The sequence below is a fragment of the Oreochromis niloticus genome, linkage group LG7 (assembly GCF_001858045.2).
Source record: "Oreochromis niloticus isolate F11D_XX linkage group LG7, O_niloticus_UMD_NMBU, whole genome shotgun sequence".
In the NCBI taxonomy this organism is placed as follows: domain Eukaryota; kingdom Metazoa; phylum Chordata; class Actinopteri; order Cichliformes; family Cichlidae; genus Oreochromis; species Oreochromis niloticus.
In genome coordinates this window covers 46,580,995-46,600,604 of record NC_031972.2, presented here as the reverse complement: position 1 = coordinate 46,600,604, position 19,610 = coordinate 46,580,995, and the positions used below count along the sequence as shown (strand labels likewise).

Genomic DNA, 19,610 nt, shown 5'->3' with positions numbered 1-19,610 from the left:
TTTTTTTCTCCTCTCCCCTTCTGGTTTAATTAATTTTCATGGCTTCAGGCCCTCCTCAACATTCTTGGTCATCTTTCACTCTGAGCTGTCCTGGCTCTCCAGGTACCTTTCAGTTTTTTTCTGTTTTCTCCCCCCTTCGTATCTCTGCCTTAAATCATATCACAATGCTGTGTGTCTTATATTGCAATGAAATCTTACATCATACATTTTCAGATCAACACACAGGGTACTTTTATTACTGTGTGACGTATACTAGAACTCACAGAAGCCAAACTGTGTTGTGGTAAAGTGTCCGTGCGTTGTTGCGAGTAATTATGCATTTGGTACCACAGTGTGTGACACCTTCACACTCTACAGCCACTCACAACTTTAAACTTAAAAAAAAACACCCTTTCATTCGACCCATTTAAAAACATCCCCTTTGTATTAGTTAACTGTGTATAAACTTGTATAAAATTGTATCTGGAAATGTAGTTGTTGTCCTATCGCACTCCACTCACACCCAACCGGTCATGGCAGATGGCCGCCCCTCCCTGAGCCTGGTTCTGCCGGAGGTTTCTTCCTGTTAAAAGTGAGTTTTTCCTTCCCACTGACACCAAGGGCTTGCTCATAGGTGGTTTTCTGATTCTTTTCTCTCTATTTTTCCAGATATAAAGCACATTGAGTCGTCTTTTGTTGGGATTTTGTGCTATAGAAATAAAACTGAAATGAATTAAATTGAATTGAAATGTTATATTTCTGTCGTTGCAGTGAAGAGGAGTCCTAATAACAGCACGTCCATCGATATCTCCCGAGCCAACAGCTTAACTGATGAGCTAGACGACATGAGCGAGGATATTGCACTGCCTGCGGTGACTGACAAAACTCAGTAAGTCCCAGAGAGCTTCTCCTCCTCTTTTTCTTAAGGCCCCATTTTCTTCCCATCCATCACCCAGCTCTGACCTTTATTCACTGATCTATAATATACTGATTTTCCTACTGGTCATGCAATTGAAAGGCCTTTTGTCAAAACAGAGAGCCCCTCTAGCTGCTCTCTATATGTATTTGTTTTTTTCCCAACTCCCTTGAGGGTTAAAGAGATTCAACGGCCATATCAGGTACGTAGTGGTGTAAAGGGGATTATCCCTTTAGTCTTGTGAGAAATGTCAAAGAGATCCTTCTCAGCTGATTACACAACACATTATAGAGCAGCCGGCTTGTCGTCACATGCCCTCAGCAGAAGAGGATTCACTGATGTTGTTTGCTGGTCCAATGTGTGTCCAAGTGTTCATATAGAAACAAGGCGGGAAGGTTTTGCACAGATATATCAGTAGGGTGTGTTCTAAATAAGTCTTAAATAAGTGAGGCATCATTACCTCCAGATTGGTGTTTACCTGCTGCACTGAGAAGTAATACAGAGTTCATAAAGACTAAACTCTGAAGGCTGGAGGCTTAAAAGATTATGGGCTCTAAAAAGGTTGATTCCTACTTTAAATATGTAGACAGGCCAAAGTGTGCATCTCTCAAAGTGAGCGTCAGAATTTTTTAATGCAGAATTGAGAGCTTGTGTACTGTAAACATGTGTTAATTTTAATTGTACTGCACTGAGGCACGTGTATGGTTTTATCCTTTGAGTGAAAACACCCAGCTTCAAGTGTCTTAGGGCGTTTTCACACCTACAGTTTGTTTACTGTGGTCCAAATCAGTTAATGATTTGAGTTGTCGAGTTGTAGCGTCCTCGTGCGGTTTGGTTTCTTTTCACAGAGAAAACACCATGTGAACCAAAATGTGTCACCATGCAAGAACATTCATTGGGCGTTTTGGACAACTAAAGTAAATACGGGAAGAAGGTGCTGTGTTCTGCACCATGTGGAAAATGTAGAGAATTTACTCTTGATTACAGGAAGGCAATTAGCTCAGATTTTCACTGTACACCTGGTAGTTGGGTTGAAACTAAATCCCAATCTCAACATAAAGGAACTCTGGAGTTCGTTTGGAACTGGACCGCCTCAAAAGGGTGTTGGTGAGGTTGTTTTGCTCCTTGCACAAGTGCTGTTGCCCTTTTTACATCTGCACAAACAAACCACATCATGGTTGGAAAATGAAGTTCCATCTAAATTAACTAAATACTTCAGATGTGAAAATGCTCTAAGTAAGGTGTTGGACAACCGTGTGTCACAAGAACAGCTTCACTGACTCTTGGCAGTGATTTTCCAAGTCTCTGATTTGTAGTTTGAAGGTGTTGGTGGAGAGTGTTGTCATCCATAATCTGCTGTCAAGTGTTCAATTTAGTTGAGATGGTGATAGGAAATGGATATGATTTGTATGTTATTGGTGTTATTGTTATTCTGGAAGAGACCGGAATAAGTTCTGAACAGGCGTTCTCTCAGTCTGCTATGGCTCTGCGAAACACATCCATCACTCACTGCCATATCTGGTTTGCCTGCTTTTTTTGTTCTCCTTTCTCTGCTCTCTCGAAACCTAAAGGCTTTGTGCACTTCTGTGAGGAATACAGAATCACTCCCATGGCAGATGGAAACCATACAACAATATCCATCAATTTCTAGTTCGAGCAGCATATCTGAGACATAATAAAATCCTCTTCACCCACAGTTGAAGCCAATTCTGGTTTTTAATTGAACTTTAACAAAACCAATTTCAATAGCAAGTTGCACAAGAATGCTGCCACTCTTTCTCTTGCAGGCTTTTCACCTGCTTCTGCTTGTTTGTGGCATTGGTCCAGGATTGTTCCTCCCTAAAGCACTTGAATTCCACTGACTTTCCTGCCGTTTTTCTTCATCTCTTTCCTTTCTTTTCTTTGTTTTTCTTTTCTTAACCTCGTCATCCCTTCATGCCCCCCTGATCTTATCTGCTGGTCAGAGGGACGCTGTGGAAAATGTAAGATTTTGCAAGTATAGTCTCTGAAACTGACTAACTAAACCCCTATTTATCATTTGATGTGTTTGCCACTCCTGTAAAAATGTGATTACGTAAAACATATATTTTTATGATAAAAGTACTGATTTACCATCATCTGGAACTGTTGGAACAGAAAAGAGCTCGTCTTGTTAGTACATGTGTTGATTGTTCATTGCTGTTGTCTAGTGTGGAATAGATTGACACCATTATTATATGATCAGTGGAAACAAGACAGATGTGCACATGGATATTGACAGGCTGAGTGCTAACTGCAGATACCATACTAATTAACTGTTAAAATGACGCACTCTGAATCCAAAGTGCTTTTACAAAAGTGTTCAGATGTATGTTTAAAAAACAAATATGCAAAGAAACTTTATTTATGACTTTAACTTAATCTTTCCTGTATTTTTGCAATTATCTATTGTAACACATAGGGAACATTATGGTATACTATACAGATAAGTACAACATTATTAGCCTCACTATAAAATTTCAAGTTTGTGTCAAAACATTTTAAAGGTACTTAATGATGTGTTTTAACTTTGTAATGCTCAAAACTTGTAAAATCAAGTTAAAACTGAGGGTTTTCTTCCAATTTACACACAGTACAAAAACTTGAATGAGGGTTTAAGCTGTCACTTGAGAAAGCATCATGCTGAAAACAAAATAAATCTCTTTAGACTCGAGAAAAAGAATTGCTGATGCTCACAAAGCAGGAGGTGGATATATAAAGTTATCACGTTGTTTCCAAGTGAAATTCAAAGAGAGCCACACAGCCTGGCAGAGGCAGGAAGCAAAATATTTCAAAGATTGTAAAGAAAACTAGTGAGAAATGTGTCTAAAGACCCTGGAACAACTGCTAGTGACTTATCGAAGTCAGAAATTGTAGTCTCAAAGAAGTTAATCACTAGAATCCTGCACAGGAATGGACTGAGAGGTTGCAGACCAAGAAAAACTCAAGAAGCACAGACACCTTCAAGACACACTGAAGTATGCTGAGGACAACCTGGACTGGAAGTGCATCCTTTGATCAGATGAGACAAAACTCGAGCTCTTTGGCCACAGAGACGCTGCTTATGTTTGGAGAAATAAGGGAAAGGCCTACAACCACAAGAACTCCATCCCCACAGTGAAACAGTGCTGGGAATATTAAGCCGTGGAGACACTTCAGTATGTCTGGAACTAGGAATCTCAACAAGGTAGAAGGAATAATGAGGACAGAAGGATATGTGAAGACTTTAAAAGAAAACCTCAAGCAGCAAAACTCAGTCTGAGTCATCGCTTTGTTTTCCAACACCACCACGACAACTCAAAACATACGTCGCTCCTGGTGATGAACCACTTCCAGTAGACCAATGTGAAAGTTATTCTGGATGTTTTTGAGAAATAGTTTAATTTACTTTGCACACAGAAACTAAATTAAGCATTCCAATAGCCAAACTAGTATGTTTGTAAAAGCTTTGTTAAAAACTTCTTGCTCTATTTAACTGTACTTGGGAAATACTTAAATGAATCTGATAAAAATCTGGACTTCCTTAGTGACAGCTATGTTTATCTGCGTCTGTTTATCTTCCACATGCTCTTTTTTTTTTTGCCTTACGTGTGCTTGTGCGTGACAGTTTGCGTGTGGGTGTGAGACCCTTTGGCATTTTATGCCCTGAGTGTGTGAGAGTCAGCTCCAGAGACGGACAGTAATTTGTTTTCATTTGTATCCATCTCAGGGCTGCTGTGCCCATAACTTTCAGCTGTAACAGCCAAGCTCATATTTGGGCCTCGCTGGGCACTCCCATAACAGCGGGTTTGTTTTGCCCCTGGTGTCACGCCACCAGGGACAGCACTGTCATTTGCCATCCTTATCTGGATTTCTGCAGCTACTAGATCCACCCTTTCTGCCCGGGGCGACTTGCGTGCGCCCACGCTATATCAGTTTTCTGTTACTTTATATTCTGAAATATTTTGGACTTCCTTCCACAGCTTCCAGCTGTAATGTGAGTTTGACTCTTTCTGTAGCGACGGTTGCCACTTGTTCATTCATTCTACATTTCTGGTTTCTCTATCGCTTTAATTTTTCGGCGACAGCAGCGGCTGGAACATTCCACTGTTTGTTTGGCTTCGCTAAAGCAGACTACCCCCAAAATGTGCATGCATGTATGTTTATTCACATGTGAGAGAGAGAGAGAGACATCAATACAGCTGGCTGTGATGTCTCTGGGCTTCTGAAGAGGAAGTGGTGCGGGGCAGCGTCCGCACGCAATCATGTCTTTGTTGCTCTGAACCCCAGACGTGCACAAGCTCACTATTTTTTGTTTTTTTCCCCCGCTGAGAGCATACGTCACTGTTGTTTGCCCTGTGTGTTTCAAAGCGTCTCACTGTGATTCTTTTATAGGTTCTATGAAATAAGTTTTTTTTCAAAAGGAACACAAAGTGAAGAAATGCAGACATTAAATGCACTTGTTTCACAGTCATCAGTGTAATTCTTCCTTTAAAAAACATGTCCTTTGCTCTTTGTTTACCTATCCTCCTGCAAATGAGACTTGGTTTTGGTACGATTCAAGCAAACACTTGTTTCCGTGGATTGTGTACACGCATGTGAGAACCTAGTGGCTTAGTGGTTTTGATGTGATACTGTGTGCTGTGTGTGTACTCACGTACTGTCGCGCACTCTGATTTTGTAAATTTGTGAGATTTAGTGGTTGGCTGTTTAATGAAATCATAACAAACCCCAGCAGGGCTGCTGATCCTAAACCCAACCCCGCAGCAGATTGACATTTACCCTCTTGGAGAATGAGTAAATGTTTCCAAGTACACTTCTTAGCCCCTAAACAGAGGAAGGCCTTGTTTAGCTGATTGCAGTGATTGTGTCCTCTCTCCCCCTGGTTTCTGCTCTAATTTACTTGTTTCTTTCTGTTCTCCTTGACTCTTTCCAGCCTCTCCGTGTACCCAATAACTCCCCTATTTGCAGCGCCAGATCAAGAATCTGTGTCGTCTTGTGACCTGAGGCTGTCATCCCTTTTCCCTTCCGGGTGTGGCCTCCTACTCCTCTCAGACCTGTAAAAGTCAGCATGGGCCACCTGCAGGCAGATCTTAATTAGTTCCCCTCTCACAAACTAACAGGAGAGAAACAATGAAAAAAAAAAAGCCACTGCAGCACCACAGGAGGGTTTGAAGGCACAGACGCACATGCATCACGGCCTGCTCTCTTCAAGTAGGGGCCTCTCGCTCCTTAGGAACCAGCGTCTTTTGTGCAGCTCTCCGAACAAATTGACTTTTTGTCCGTGTGGCCTCAGTATCCCAGTCTTGTCTGCTATACTCTGATATTGACGGCATGATTTCACACATATGGTACTCAGTCAAGAGGGGAAAAATCTCAAATGCATTGCCGTCTGATGTCGTGGGAGTCTTTTTAAACACTGAGTAATGTCACTTGCCCCCCCCTTCACCATTCTCCTCAACTGTTTGCTTCAAAACATGTGTAGGCCAGGTAGTTTTATGGGACCTTATGTAAGATTTAACAGTGAATCTAATGTTAAAATACCCAGTAAATCCTCTTAAAATTTTGTGGCCTTTCTGCCAAGTATTATAATGACAAATTAGACTAGGCGAGGGCCCTGCTTTGGGCACATGCGCGAAACACACACACGCACACAGACAAATGGATGAGGTAAGATCAGCCTCCTGCCCTGCTACAAGAAAAGCTGCCTGAGTACTGCTGCTTTATGACTAGATAGAAAAAAAAAATGAGAAAGAAAAGAACTAATTGTACCCAGCTTCTTGACTCTTTGCCAGTTTCTAGAGCCTACAAAAGACAGAAAATAGTCTTGGAGCAGTAAAGCAGCTACACACTGATTCATATCCTCTGGATAGCAGAGCTGTATGGAAGCATATTCAGTATTTAATCTTATTACAGATTCTGGCTTATTATATAGATGCTGACCTCCACATGGCATTTACTCACTTGGACGATTAGAAATGCCTTAATTCTTCTCAGTGAGCTAAAAAACGTTGCACCATAAATGCTGCAGCTATGCTGGCATTAGAGAACAATAGAAGTTTAAATTGGCTTCCTTTTTACAGGCATGGTTTTAGCTGGGTGTCTTGTGGTATAATTGCTGCAGTGTTCATAACTCTTTTGTCAAATTTTTTTTCACAGATTCTAATTATCCGCGTGTATGCCGTGTCTGCTTTTGGTAAACGGAGTCATGCAACTTGTGGGTAAACTTCCAGCTTTCTGGATGCACCAGAGAAACGCTACACTGACTCCAATCCAGTCCAGTCTCTACTGACTCTACACTGACCTTCAGCATCTTTCCTGTAGTGCAACAGGAAAAATAGCATTTCAGCAGAAAACACATTCAAAATGCAACGCCTAGATGAAGACTATCCACTTTCTGGATGATTTAGCATGCATCAAAACAAGTTAGATGATCCTTCTCCTCTTTAGCTCAGAGTATGCAGTGTCCATGTTTTCCAAAAAGAATTTCAATTTTAAATTTGATCCATTTTTTCACTTTGCCTCAGTCCATTTTTAATGTGCTTTAGATGACAGCGTTCCTGAATCATGCTACCATATGGCTTCTTTGGATGATAGAGTTTCAGACTGTATTTGCAGATGGCATAGTCAATTGTGTTCACATACAGTAATTTCTAGAAGTGTTCCCGAGTCCACGCAGTGATTTCCATGACAGAATCACGCCTGTTTTTAATGCAGTGCTGCCCGAGGGCCCAAAGCTCACGGGTGTCCAATGCTGATTTTCGGCCTTTTCCTTTGCACACAGAGATTTCTGCAGACTGACTGAATCTTTTGATAATATTGTAGATAACAAGGTATTCAGAGCCTTTCCAATATTATGCTGAAGAATGTTGTGTCAGAATTTGTAGACATAGTCTTTTGCAGATTGGGCAACCTCTGTCCAATTTCACTCCTCAAAAAATCTGCCTCTCTAAGATGAAGATTTTACTGACCTGCTGCCAGTTAATGTTCCTCGAGTTGTTGTTTTTCTTCTAATTTAATACCACTCACTTTTCCAGGCTTTTGTCACCCTCAAGATACTCAAGGTGCTGTGTTTACTGTGTTCTGTCATGAATAAAATATGGTTTGAGGAGATTTGCAAATCATTTCATTCTAATTTTATTTACAATTTAAACAGTGTCCCAAGTTTTTTGGAATTGTGGTTAAGGCAGCAAAAAAAAGGTCCTTGTTCTTTCTTCTGCACGGCATTACACTACGATGTAACGAGTCATTTATGAAGTAAACACAGAGCAATTGTTCGCATATTTCTTTGCTACAAATGCCTCTATATACCCTTACTCTACCATTCAATACTTTTCAATATTGCATGGTGAAAATCTGATAGCTGAGAAAACTCATAAGCAGAATGCAAAAACAAAGCTCCATTTTGGATAGATGTAACTTCTTTTTTTTTATTAGAAGTAGCTTTGAGGCTTCCTCTTTTTTTAGCATGAGATTAATTTTGGTAGCAGGAGAGCACTATGCAGAATCTGAAAGCTCTTGTTACATGCCAAAAGCATGTAAAACAATTACAAAAGTTGGCAAACCTGCAGAAAGCAAAGCATGATCTTTTTGCCTACATAGTTTTTTGCTTTTATTAGACAGTTGATAATAAAGAGTCAAACAAGGAGAAAGAACCATATTGAGATCATGGACTGTTTTAATGCTTTCACATAGTGAATGAAATGATAAGTCTGCTTTTGCTCTACTGCCAAATAATGAGCAAATTCTCCCTCCAAGGCCAAAAGGAGAATCTGAAGGCCTTGTTTTATGATGTGCAGGTCACACACAGAGCAATAAAGAGAACTTTCAGGGACTTTTTTTTTTTTTTTTTAAATTAGAGAGTGTATTTAGTTTGGCTTTACACTAGCCATCCTGCATTAATGAAGGCACCTCATGCTGCTCCTATTAGGGATGAATGTTTACTTCCCCTCAGCGGTGTTGGTGATTCTAGGACGGTTTTATGGTGAGGGGACCATCAACAACTAAGCGAATGGCCCTCTTTATGGCCTCTTACCGCAGGTTGGGAAAATCCAGCAAGTCAGCAGGCAAGTACTGCATAAATAACCCATCCAGACAAAATTTGAAACAAAAAAACACAAGATACGCTCATCAACATGATGTCTAGCTGTGACATCCAGATTGTTTCCAGGTCCGTATGAAGTGGCTTTAAAAGATATGCGTGCCACTTTCGACCCCATTAACGTTAATGAAATCTGCAATCTTGAGCGCAGACAGAGGTGGACTGAACCAAGCAAATCACGCAATGCTGTTTTTGGAGGTATCCCGGTGTGGTGCAGGGTTCAGGCTACAGTTAGTAGCATTCGAAGCTGCAGCCAGACTTCACTGAAATGATCAGATTTTTTGTAAAAATAAATTCATGTGCAAAAACAAAACAAAAGAGAAAGTGTGTGGATGTTTCCTATCTCTTATATGAGGATTATTTTATTGATTACTGCCCAAAATGTTTTAAAAAATGCAACATTCTCACTTATTTCTGGTGACCATAAAACTGTGTGGGGAAAAAGAAAAGTCAGTGGAGATGCTCGTGTTTGCAGGTCTCATGTATGCGTCCGAGGCCTCAGGGCCACGTTTAAAATCCTAGGAATCAGCTGTAAACGCTCTGCCCTGCACTGCTTAATTATACCATCAGTTTCTCTTCATTTCCACTGCAAAGACACAATTCCCAAAGAAGAAGAGGGAAAAAAAGCAGATCATGGAAAAGGAAAATGACCTCAGGAAATTTCTGTTTTCACAGCCTGATTCACCGAGCAGCTCTGTGACGTCACGGCTGCCGTTCCTTTTGTTTAGGGACAAGAAAATATTGAGAAAAAAGAAAGAAAGAAAAATGTTTGTTTTCATTAGACCAGAGCGCTGTGAACAATTACACACCCGTGAGGACAAAGGTAATGACAATTTGTGTTTTTGTTAGCTGCCCTCATAATTTAATTGTTTCCATCCAGAATGTCGTTTGACCATTTGGTTCTAGTTAATGATGTTTGTACTAATGGGCTGTAATGCATGCTAATGTTCAGGCTGAATATACATTATAAACTAATGAAACCAACATAATTACCTAAAATTGAATTATTAGGATGCCTAATAATGGAAGTCAAGATAAGGTAGCTTGGGGATATTTTTTTCCCACTTGAGCACAGCCATAAACAAACTGAAGATAAACTCCAGATGGTTTGGAACAGCGCATTTATTTCATTTGTATTTTTTTTTAATTATTCCCAAACAAGGTTACTTTATGAAGAAGAAGAAAAAATCACATTATGGACCAAAAAAGAAAAAAAAACCCGAAGCCAATAATAATTTTAATAAAGATGTCAAAACACTGTAATTAAATCATGTGATTAATGGCACCGCACAGCTGGTATGGTAAAAATAGCAAAAGAGTCAGTAAAATTACTTGGAAAAACCTCCCAAGACTGAAAGTATAAAACTGAAGAAAGAAAATGTGTGGCAGAAATAGGGGGTTATTTGTTTTACCTCCACTTTTCTTTTCAATTTCACGCTGTAGATTAGACATAGAGGGGGGTGGGGGGCGTTACTTTATAGTAACCAGGAGTAACTAACCTACTGCATTAGTGGTGTTAATACGCCACAAAAAGGATAAACGTGACTACGCTTCATTTATGCTTTTTTCTCTCTGTTTTGTTCCATATTTCTTAGTTGCAAAGCAGGTCTTCCATACTTGGTGTGGGACTGTGTGTTTAGTTTGCCCGGCAGACTTCACAGCAGTCTTTGCACTAATCCTGACAGCTTCCACTTTAACTGTAGTGAAATCAAAGTAAGGCCCAACCCAATCCCTACTTGGAGGACACTGTGCAGATGCTTGGCTGTGTGCTCGAGGCGCGCCTCCCTCTCCGCTCGCATTAGAAGCACCTGTATAAATACGATCTCTCGTCTTCTGCGTGTGTGTTTCGCTTCGTGTTCTTGTCCCCTACACCTCCCACCGCCACTACCACCACCACCCCTTCCTCAGTACAGGGCTCAGTTTCTTCTTTGCTCTTGTTAATAAAAACAGTAATCTGCAGCAGCACCTGAGTGACCTGTTTGTACAGCCAGTCCCGTTGCCTTGCGAAGCTCTTTGGCTACTGTTTTTTTTTTTTCTTTTTTTTTGCTCAGCTCTCCTACTCTCAAGTTTTCAAATAGACCAGTCCTGCTATTTGATGTGGGCTCGAGGAAGGGGGTGGGGGTTTATTCAGGTGTGGTGAGTCTGACGACCGATGCTGCCACCACCCTGCCTCTGATGTTGTGTCCATCGGCAGCCAGGTGCTGGAGCTCCATCAGAGAGGCCACTGTTCCGAACCTGCGGCTGAATAGAGGGCCCATTGATGGCGCTCGTCTGTGGGGCGCTGCGGTTTCTCCCCTCTTACACGCACGAGCAGGGGTAGATGGTGGACCGGGGCGTTTACCTCCTGGAGAGGAGAGGGGCTGACCCAAGGGGAGCTGCAACATTCTGGCCTAGCTTTTGGCCGCCGGGGAACTTGTAATATGGTTCATGTGTCCACATGGCCCGATGTGTTTGAGAGGATATTCACTCCCACTCTGGGTGAGTGCCTGTCCCACCTGTCTGAATAAGACTCACTCTGTTTGAACTAAGGCTGGATTCAGGTCGCCAGAGGTTGAATGTGGATGTGTCCTGACATCATGTCAAGGATACATCCACTGAATATAAGGTTGGAGGGTTTGGGTGTCGTTCGATTAATAATACTTTCCTTTAGAGTGAAATATTTCTGGCCACATTATTATGTACACATTGCTATTTCCAGGTTGGACCCCCTTCTGCCTTAATTCTTCATGCCACATTCCTTAGAGCTTTTGGTCCTTGTTGACATGACAGCATCACACAGTTGCTGCACATCCACGATGGGATTCTCCTATTCCATCTCATCCCAGAGGTACTCTATTGGGCACCTTTGGAATGGGTCTATTGTCTTTGTGACAAAGCATGTTATCCCACTGGAAGTAGCCATCAGAAGATGGGAACACTGTGTGCATAAAGGGGTGGACACGGTCAGCAACAATACTCAGGTAGGCTAGTGTTAAAGTGATGGTTAGTTGGTGCTATAGTAGTACTGTTACACATTGTCTATTCTACTGCTTTAGTCCAAGGTAGTTCGAGGTTTAACATGTTGCGCATTCAGAAATGCTCCTTACCTCCTTCCATGGTTGTAATGAGTTACTGTTGCCTTCATATCAGCTTAAAGCAGTCTTGCCGTCCTTCTCAGACTTCTGACACCAACAACACATTTGTGCCTACAGAACTGCTGCTCGTTGGGCATTTTCCCTTTTCCTGATCATACTCTTTAAACACCAGTGATGGCTATGTGCGGAAAATCCCAGTAGTTTATGAAATACTCTCACAGGTTTGTCCGGTACCAACTGCCATTCCACATACAAAGTCACTTAAAAATCTTTCTTCCTCTATAGGGGTGGCTGTAGCTCAGGTGGCAGAGCAGGTCAGCCACTAATCAGAAGGTCGGTGGTTCGATCCCAGGCTGCCTCCTGGCTGCATGCAAAATATGGGGTTATAAGATACTAACCCCATGTTTGCCTACTGGTGGTGGTCAGAGGGCCCGGTGGCACCAGTGTCCGGCAGCCTCGCCTCTGCAGCTGTGGCTACAATGTAGCTTGCCATTGCCAATGTGTGTGTGAATGACTGAATGTAGTGTAAAGTGCTTTGGGGTCCTTAGGGACTGAGTAAAGCGCTATACAAATGCAGGCCATTATTTGTTTGAAAATCAGCAGGTTGCTTTAAACAGGTTACAACCATAAAGCATTGAGTTGCTGCCATGAGACTCACAAATATCAAATCATAGCTAAGTAGATATTTGTTGTACTTTGTAAATCTTTAGGGTATTTGAAAGTCTACAAACAATAAACTATGACAAATGAAAGGCCATGTGGAGATTTTTTTTAAGGATACAGAGAAATATGGAAGTTTTTGTATGAATTTCACTGCAATAAAAATTCAGCAGATAACTGAAGGTGTAATTGTCCATATTGACTGTTGTGTTCTGTGAATTGGGTTTTAAATGACATTTTCTGTCTTAAGAAACTCTCTTCTTATACTTGCCGAATAGTATGAGAAAAAGCAACGATTCACAGTTACCTGACCACAAATATGTTTTTCCTTTTTTTTTGAGAACGGGTAGCTTATACTTCCTGGTAGTTCAACTTAGCAGAATTTATGTGAATTCTCTGAAAGAAAAAATCTGTCTTCAGTTGAAATCCACTCCTAAGAACGTTTCTTTATCACACTGACCACTGTGACATCAAGCGCTGAAATTAGTTGCCTGAGTATCGCTTCTATCATGACACCATCGAGGGAACTTTGCGCTTTGCAAGATTTATAGGAGGCACGGTTTCACAACCTCACACACTCGCAGCTTTGCCACTGAGAAGTTTTGCCTTTTCTTCTTAGAGAAACCCAACCACAGTGCTTTTCTGGTTGCGTTTCTCACTAAGTGTGGTGTTAGAAGTTTATTTTACATGGCAGTACGAGGAAAAAGGTAAGCCATTTTGAGGATTAAAGTGAAAAAAGAGAGAAAAAAACTGACTTTCTTGTTGCTGTGTATTATATAGTCCTTGTATCAGCAATAAAGAAGCAGTCAGCAGGTTATCGGTCAAAGACTTAAAATATCTCTGGGAACAGATGTTTTAAATTAGTGGAAAGAAAGAAAAGTTGTAAATCATGAAAAAGTGGGACCAGGTAAGCCTTGGTGATGTGTCGCCCAAACCCCTCCATGCACCTTTATTTTTTTCCACTCTTGTTAATAGGAGCCATATAGAGCCCAGTTCTTAATTAAAGGCCCCCCAAGGGGCTGTAGCAGTAAATGAGACTAATAACCTTCCAAATAAGTCCCTGCTAGTGCTGAAAGGCTGGTCTCTTTATACTGCAAGTGTATATGTGCTATAAAGCTTTTTTCCAGCGCACTAAAGCAATTTTATAGCTCTGTTTTATTCTTTTCTTTTAAAGCCCGTCAGAAGAACTGGGGAGAAAGTCAGCGAGGGTATCTGTGGATCAAAAATAGTGCAGTGCAGTGCCACTGGTTCAGGTTTGACCCCTGAAAAGTGGTAAATTCACCAAATTTACATGCATTACCCTACACTAATGTGTTATTCACTGCCTTATTTAGGGTTATGAAGATGTGTTAACAAAGTTGTACAGCATAATTAGATACAATTTGAGATGTAATTAAATTTTTTCATACTGTCTACTGAATGAGTGTTTGTATGACACTAGATGGATAATGCTTTCTGCTTGTGTGTGTGTGTGAAAGCACTTGAATATTTTAAATAAATCATAAACCCTCCAAAACACTAAGTGTAAAAGGAATTCACATTAAATTGCCAGGGTTTTAAAGTTATGTGGTGTACACAGCTCGAACACTGATATGAAAATGAAACAAGAAGACATTTCTAAGCATAGATTAGAAATGAGAGTGGCATAAATGTGGGCAGTGTGATCTGATTAGAGATCATTTGATGGTGACAGATGATGAAGTTCATCAGTGCGCTGAAAAACATCAACACACGCTGGTGTTTGTCAGAGTAGGTTATTATGGTAAAGCTTTGTGGACCGTTATGGGTGCGTCTCAAAACATACTTGTGGTAATCAAACACTAAACAGATCTGTAAGATAGACGGGGTGTTGTTTTGGGAACAATTTGGATGTAATTACTAATAAAGTCAGGATTTAGTTTAGCCAGGACTTTACAAATGCATTAGAGAAATACTACTAGTAATACAATATTAAATGCAATAATTCCTCAAAACATCTAAAAACATTTTACATTTTTTTAATTCTATTTTCTGATTATTTTTTTTAACTTTGTGTTTTTTTGTAAAATAATCAGGACCTTCTCCTAAATTGTAGAACTAAAAATACCCAAAATGTGTAACTTTTAAATTGAGACTGTAAAAGAAGCGCACACTGCTGCACTTTATATTTATTTTAGAATAGTCCTACAGAAAATACAGCATCTTACTGTAATATAATGACACACAAAATAAAGTATGTACCTGTACCTGGCAAATAACATCTTATTTAAATTAAATTACATCTTAACAGGAGATTCACATCTTGTATGTGCAGCCAACAAATCTGGTAATCAAAGCTTGTGACCTGATTAACAGTGTTTTAAGAAAAGGTTTGTATTTTTTAACGGCATGTGCATCATTTTATTATTTTTTTTACCCATGTGTTATAAAAATCCCAAGGGAAAGAAAATTGAATATCTTAGCAGAGCAAACAAGAAAAAAAGCCAAATGTCAGCAGTACAGAGGCGAGTGGAGGATGGGAGCTATGATTCGGGGAGGTAAATAAATTCCCCTCATTGACCAGCAGGCTGTACTGTAGCGACATCACTCCCCCTTGGACGGTCAGGCCTACGGTCTCGGAGCTCTTTCTGTGTTTTGGATGTTTTCGTGTAGATTTAACAATTTCATCCTCCGAGAGTGAGGAAGAACGGAGGGGACAGGTTTGAGCTCAAGTGGAAACCTCCATGTTTTTTAGGGGTTTGGTGTCTGCAGTCGGGTGTGGCCCCCAAACCACCACATTAACACCACCAGCCACCATCATTGCTATTACCTTGGTCATGTCCCACCACCACCCCTCCCTCCATTTTTCTTGTTTTCGAGCAGGAGTAACAGATAAAAGCGCAGATTGAGAAAACCACAGTTTCCTTACTTTATCAGAGCTGTGCCATTCTTTCTGCAGTCCAGTACTGCTCAGTTTGTTTGTTTGTTTTCCCCTCCTCAGACATTGTGCTTCAGTTTCCCTGTGAACAAAAGGTATAGTCTGCCAGTTCCAAAAGAGTTGATAACGGGCACTTTTATCTCCGTTGTAGCAAAGGACGGATCAAAAATAATGTGCTATCTGTTTGGATGTGCAAAGTGTGTGTTGTGCATTTCTCTGAATCTGCAAGCTCTGCTTGGTGTGTCACTCTAGTATTTACATAACATTGTTTTCTTTTTCCAGACTGTAGTTCAAGTCACACATATGCTCTCCTCCCCTCTCCCCACTGTCTCTCTTACTCTCTTTCCTTCTGCCTGTTTCTTTCACGTTTTCTCTCTTGGCCTCAGTACAAGTACTAGCAGTTGTCAGTTTCAGGAAATGCACTGCTCTCTTTTGGGAAGTGAGGTATCTGCCTTTGGGCCGGTTGTTTTTTCCTTTTTCTCTTTTCTTTTTTTCCCTCTTTTTCATAATTTGTAACTTTTATCGTCTGCTTTACGGGAAGCGGCGTTCCTCCGTGCACAGAACTGTTCGCTCGGTTCTCCCTTGGTGTTGTTTTATGACTGTACGCAGGCTGATACACACTGCCCGTCTTTGCAGATATGTATTTAAATGAATGGATAGCTAGGCGGATTGGATGCAAAGCTGCCCTTTTATTGCTTTATTACTCTGTGTGCGAACAGTGAGAGGTTGTAAGTGTGTCCGTGTGTGTGTAAACTCTTGCTGCACACGTGCTCACGCACACATGTACACACAGCTTAGCTCACTCAAAGCGAGCATCGTGATTCTCTCCTAGCGACCCAAACGCATTTACACCGAAGTGTGAAAGCAAAGGGCCCGTATTGTTGTCACTCATTAACGACATTAAGCCGCTGTCTGTCCACCCACTCGCCCACCTGTGCACCTAAACAACACACATACTCAGAGACACAAACACCTCATTGTATTAGATTAACAACCCACGGAACCAGGCGCACGTGATGTGCTGATCAGAGCCGTTAAAAGTGTGTGTGGAGAAAAACTGTGAAAACAAAGCTCTATGTTTTGGGGTAGGGGAGGCGTTGAGAATGTGTGAGTGTGTGTGTGTGTTTCTGCACAGGAGTGAGAAGAGCCGCTTCAGTCCAAACAGGATATTGTATACAGGAGCACAGATTCTTCTGCAGGCCCTTTGGGTTCATGACGTCGACAACAAGTGAGCAGGCAGCACACCCACTGCCCCGGCACAGTCACACAAACACACACAGACACACACACGCACACCTCATAACTGACTCAACAGGCAGCATTGCCTTCTGTGACGGGACCAATATCATTGGACTCAGTGACGGTTTCGAACTGAGAGAAGAAAAAAAGTCATAAAAATAGTTTATTTAATAATGTTGGAACACAAAGGCAAATATAATCACGTGAATCCAAATAACTTAGACTAAACAAATTATCTCAAGCTATGTGTTTTAACTCTTTAAATCCCTGAATAACTTGGTAAAAGTAATTCAACATTTTGCACATGTTGTGAAACTATTGTTCCCTCTCAGGCCTCAACAAGGTCAACAAGTTAGCTTTGAAACTTTCATTGATGAGGCTTTTCTCTTTATGAATGACACCACAGTGGGCATCGGTTCCACCTAAACCATTTATGATATATATTTTTTTAACTTCAGTTTAAATGAACAACTGCAGAGATGTATTTTAAAGAATAATTGTAGTCCGGTGTGACCTACAGGTATTTGATGCAACCGATTCAGCGTCATTTTTCGAGAGGCAGAGGTGAAGGAAAATGTCTGTGCGAGGCAGAGGGGCGGGTGAATTTGATTCACGTCGTGTTTGGGACTCGCGAGGAAAAGACAAGTGTGTGCCGGTGGGAGGCAGGGGCTCGTCTCACGGGGACGTCGAGAGCATTAAAACAAGCTGTTTGTCAAGTGGCAGTGCCGGCAGCGTCCGCCCACTTCTCCACACTTGATCTGTAAGACTGCGGAAGCAGACCGGCTCGAATGTGTGTGTGCCACTGCAAGCGATTCCTGTGTGTCACATTCTAGATAAATAGAGAGAGGCATTTTTGTACATTGTAGAAGGAAAAAGCACATTTTAAATATAAACACTGAAGCAGTTATGGGCACAATGTGTGCCCAAGGGCTGACTAAATAATTCGTTTTGGTTTAGCACCAGCAATTCCCATTTTCTTCCATCCTCCCCTGTGTTTTTGCCCCCTTTCTAGTAGCTCTATAAAATGTTGTTTCAACAAGAGCAGAGAACATTGTTTTTGCTGAAATTTTATTAGTAAATATGACTTTATGAGCATAATTTTCACAAATGGCGTTTGTGTTGGTCATTTGTGTTCTGCGAAATCTAAATCAAGTCCTCATTTGTTGTGAAAGAAAACAGGCGTAATGCTGTTATTAATTCTTTATCCAACAAAACTGTTTATGGAACAATCATCAGTGATCATCAGTCTCTTCCACTGTTATCTGGAAAGAGTTTTCATCCACTGTTCAGTGTCTAAGTTGGCCCAGCAAAGTCGGATTATTTAGTCAGTGCAGTTTAGTCGTGCATGGTTCATGAGTTAATTCATTCTTTCCAGTATATAAATCGAAGCGTTGAAACAAAAGTCAGGTTTGGTTTTGGACATTTTCAGTGCACCTTTTATACACACACACACACATATAAACATGTTTTTATATATATAGGGCTTTAAAACAATCACATTAATGTTCAGGGTCTGTGTGACATTGCTCAACCCTGAAATGAATGCAGAGCCTTTTATCCCCACTCATATGGTGACTTCTGAGTCACTGTCAACACAGATATGTTTTCTTTTCTTTTCTATTCATCGCAGAGAGGAATGGAGATACAAAACAAGCCCTTCCTCCAGCCCACTTAAAACAACCCGTGACCCCTTCCCCTTAAATCTCAGGTCATTCCTCATGTGTGTACTTTCTTAATTGCCAAGGTTATGACTGATGAAAGATAAACCCATCCCCACTGCCTTTACTGGGAGCAGATTCATACGCACCCCCAAGCAGGGAAAAGCAATAGGAAGCCAAAGTAATAAAAGGCTTTGACATTGATGGGCCTGTTTCCCAAACACTAAGGACCTCGAGTCTGGCTGGAGAGGCCGAGGCTCCATCTTTTTATTGCTGTGTCTGCCGAGAGTCGCCATGCCACTGAGAGGGTCGACGCTCCGGTCTCGGCCCCTTAGTTCCTGTCTGTCTGATTGTCTGTCTGGCTGTCTCTGTTGCCCATTGAATGTACTGCAGATGTTGGGGTGGAGGTGAAGGTGGTGATGATGGTGGGCCAAGTGGGTGAGGAATTTCGGTGTAAGTTGAAGGCCTTCAGCAAACAGCCCCTCTTAGTGTCAAAGCAAATACAGAGGTCTGTTGTGTTGTTAGGAAAGCGCTGTGTCTGCACTTTGGCTAGACATTAATATATTAGTCTAGTGGTATTAACCAGAAAGTGATATATATATAAGTGTAGTTGTCACCTAAGAATACAACAGTAGAGCATAATTGCTGTAAGCGCAGAAAAAACGACTGCATTTCATTTGCGCATCACTTTGAGAAGATTAAATAAACGTAACCCATTTTTTTTCTCTTCAGGTTGCTGCAGAACAACTTCCTAACCCCCCAAATCCTCCCACCCATTCAGCCCCACACCCATCCGTCTGCTTGGTTTGCTTTGGCTTTTGACTGGATTAGGTACATGCACAAGGCCGCTACTCATGCCACGGGATTGCTTATGACAGGCCCTTATGCAGACACCTTGACTGCCATGAGCAATTACTTTAAATACACAGGAGAGGGCCAGAGCTGGACCGACCTGTGGGAGGGTGAGAGGCAGAGAGGGGAAGGAGAGAGAGAGGCGAACGTGAATTGGAGAGGAAAGCGTAACAGCACAGATCTAATTCTAGATTATGTAAAAATGCTTTGTTGTTTTGCTGTTGTTGTTGTTGTTTTT

The 19,610-nt window shown here is 41.3% G+C and overlaps 1 protein-coding gene across 9 annotated transcripts in view; it reads left to right on the top strand.

The window, feature by feature from the left end:
• The window catches only part of kcnq1.2 (potassium voltage-gated channel, KQT-like subfamily, member 1.2), a 163,551-nt gene that overhangs the window by 35,025 nt on the left and 108,916 nt on the right, over positions 1–19,610 (top strand). For 2 of the 9 annotated variants that reach the window (XM_005451039.4, XM_019361773.2), the window contains exons 13-14: positions 49–102; positions 751–868. In XM_005451039.4, coding sequence (XP_005451096.1) covers positions 49–102; positions 751–868 — 172 coding nt within the window. Of the gene's footprint in view, positions 1–48; positions 103–750; positions 869–5,828; positions 6,715–7,051; positions 7,567–13,901; positions 14,040–19,610 lie in introns of those variants that run through there. The other 7 variants (XM_013270547.3, XM_003443831.5, XM_005451041.4 and 4 more) reach the window with 6 other exon arrangements.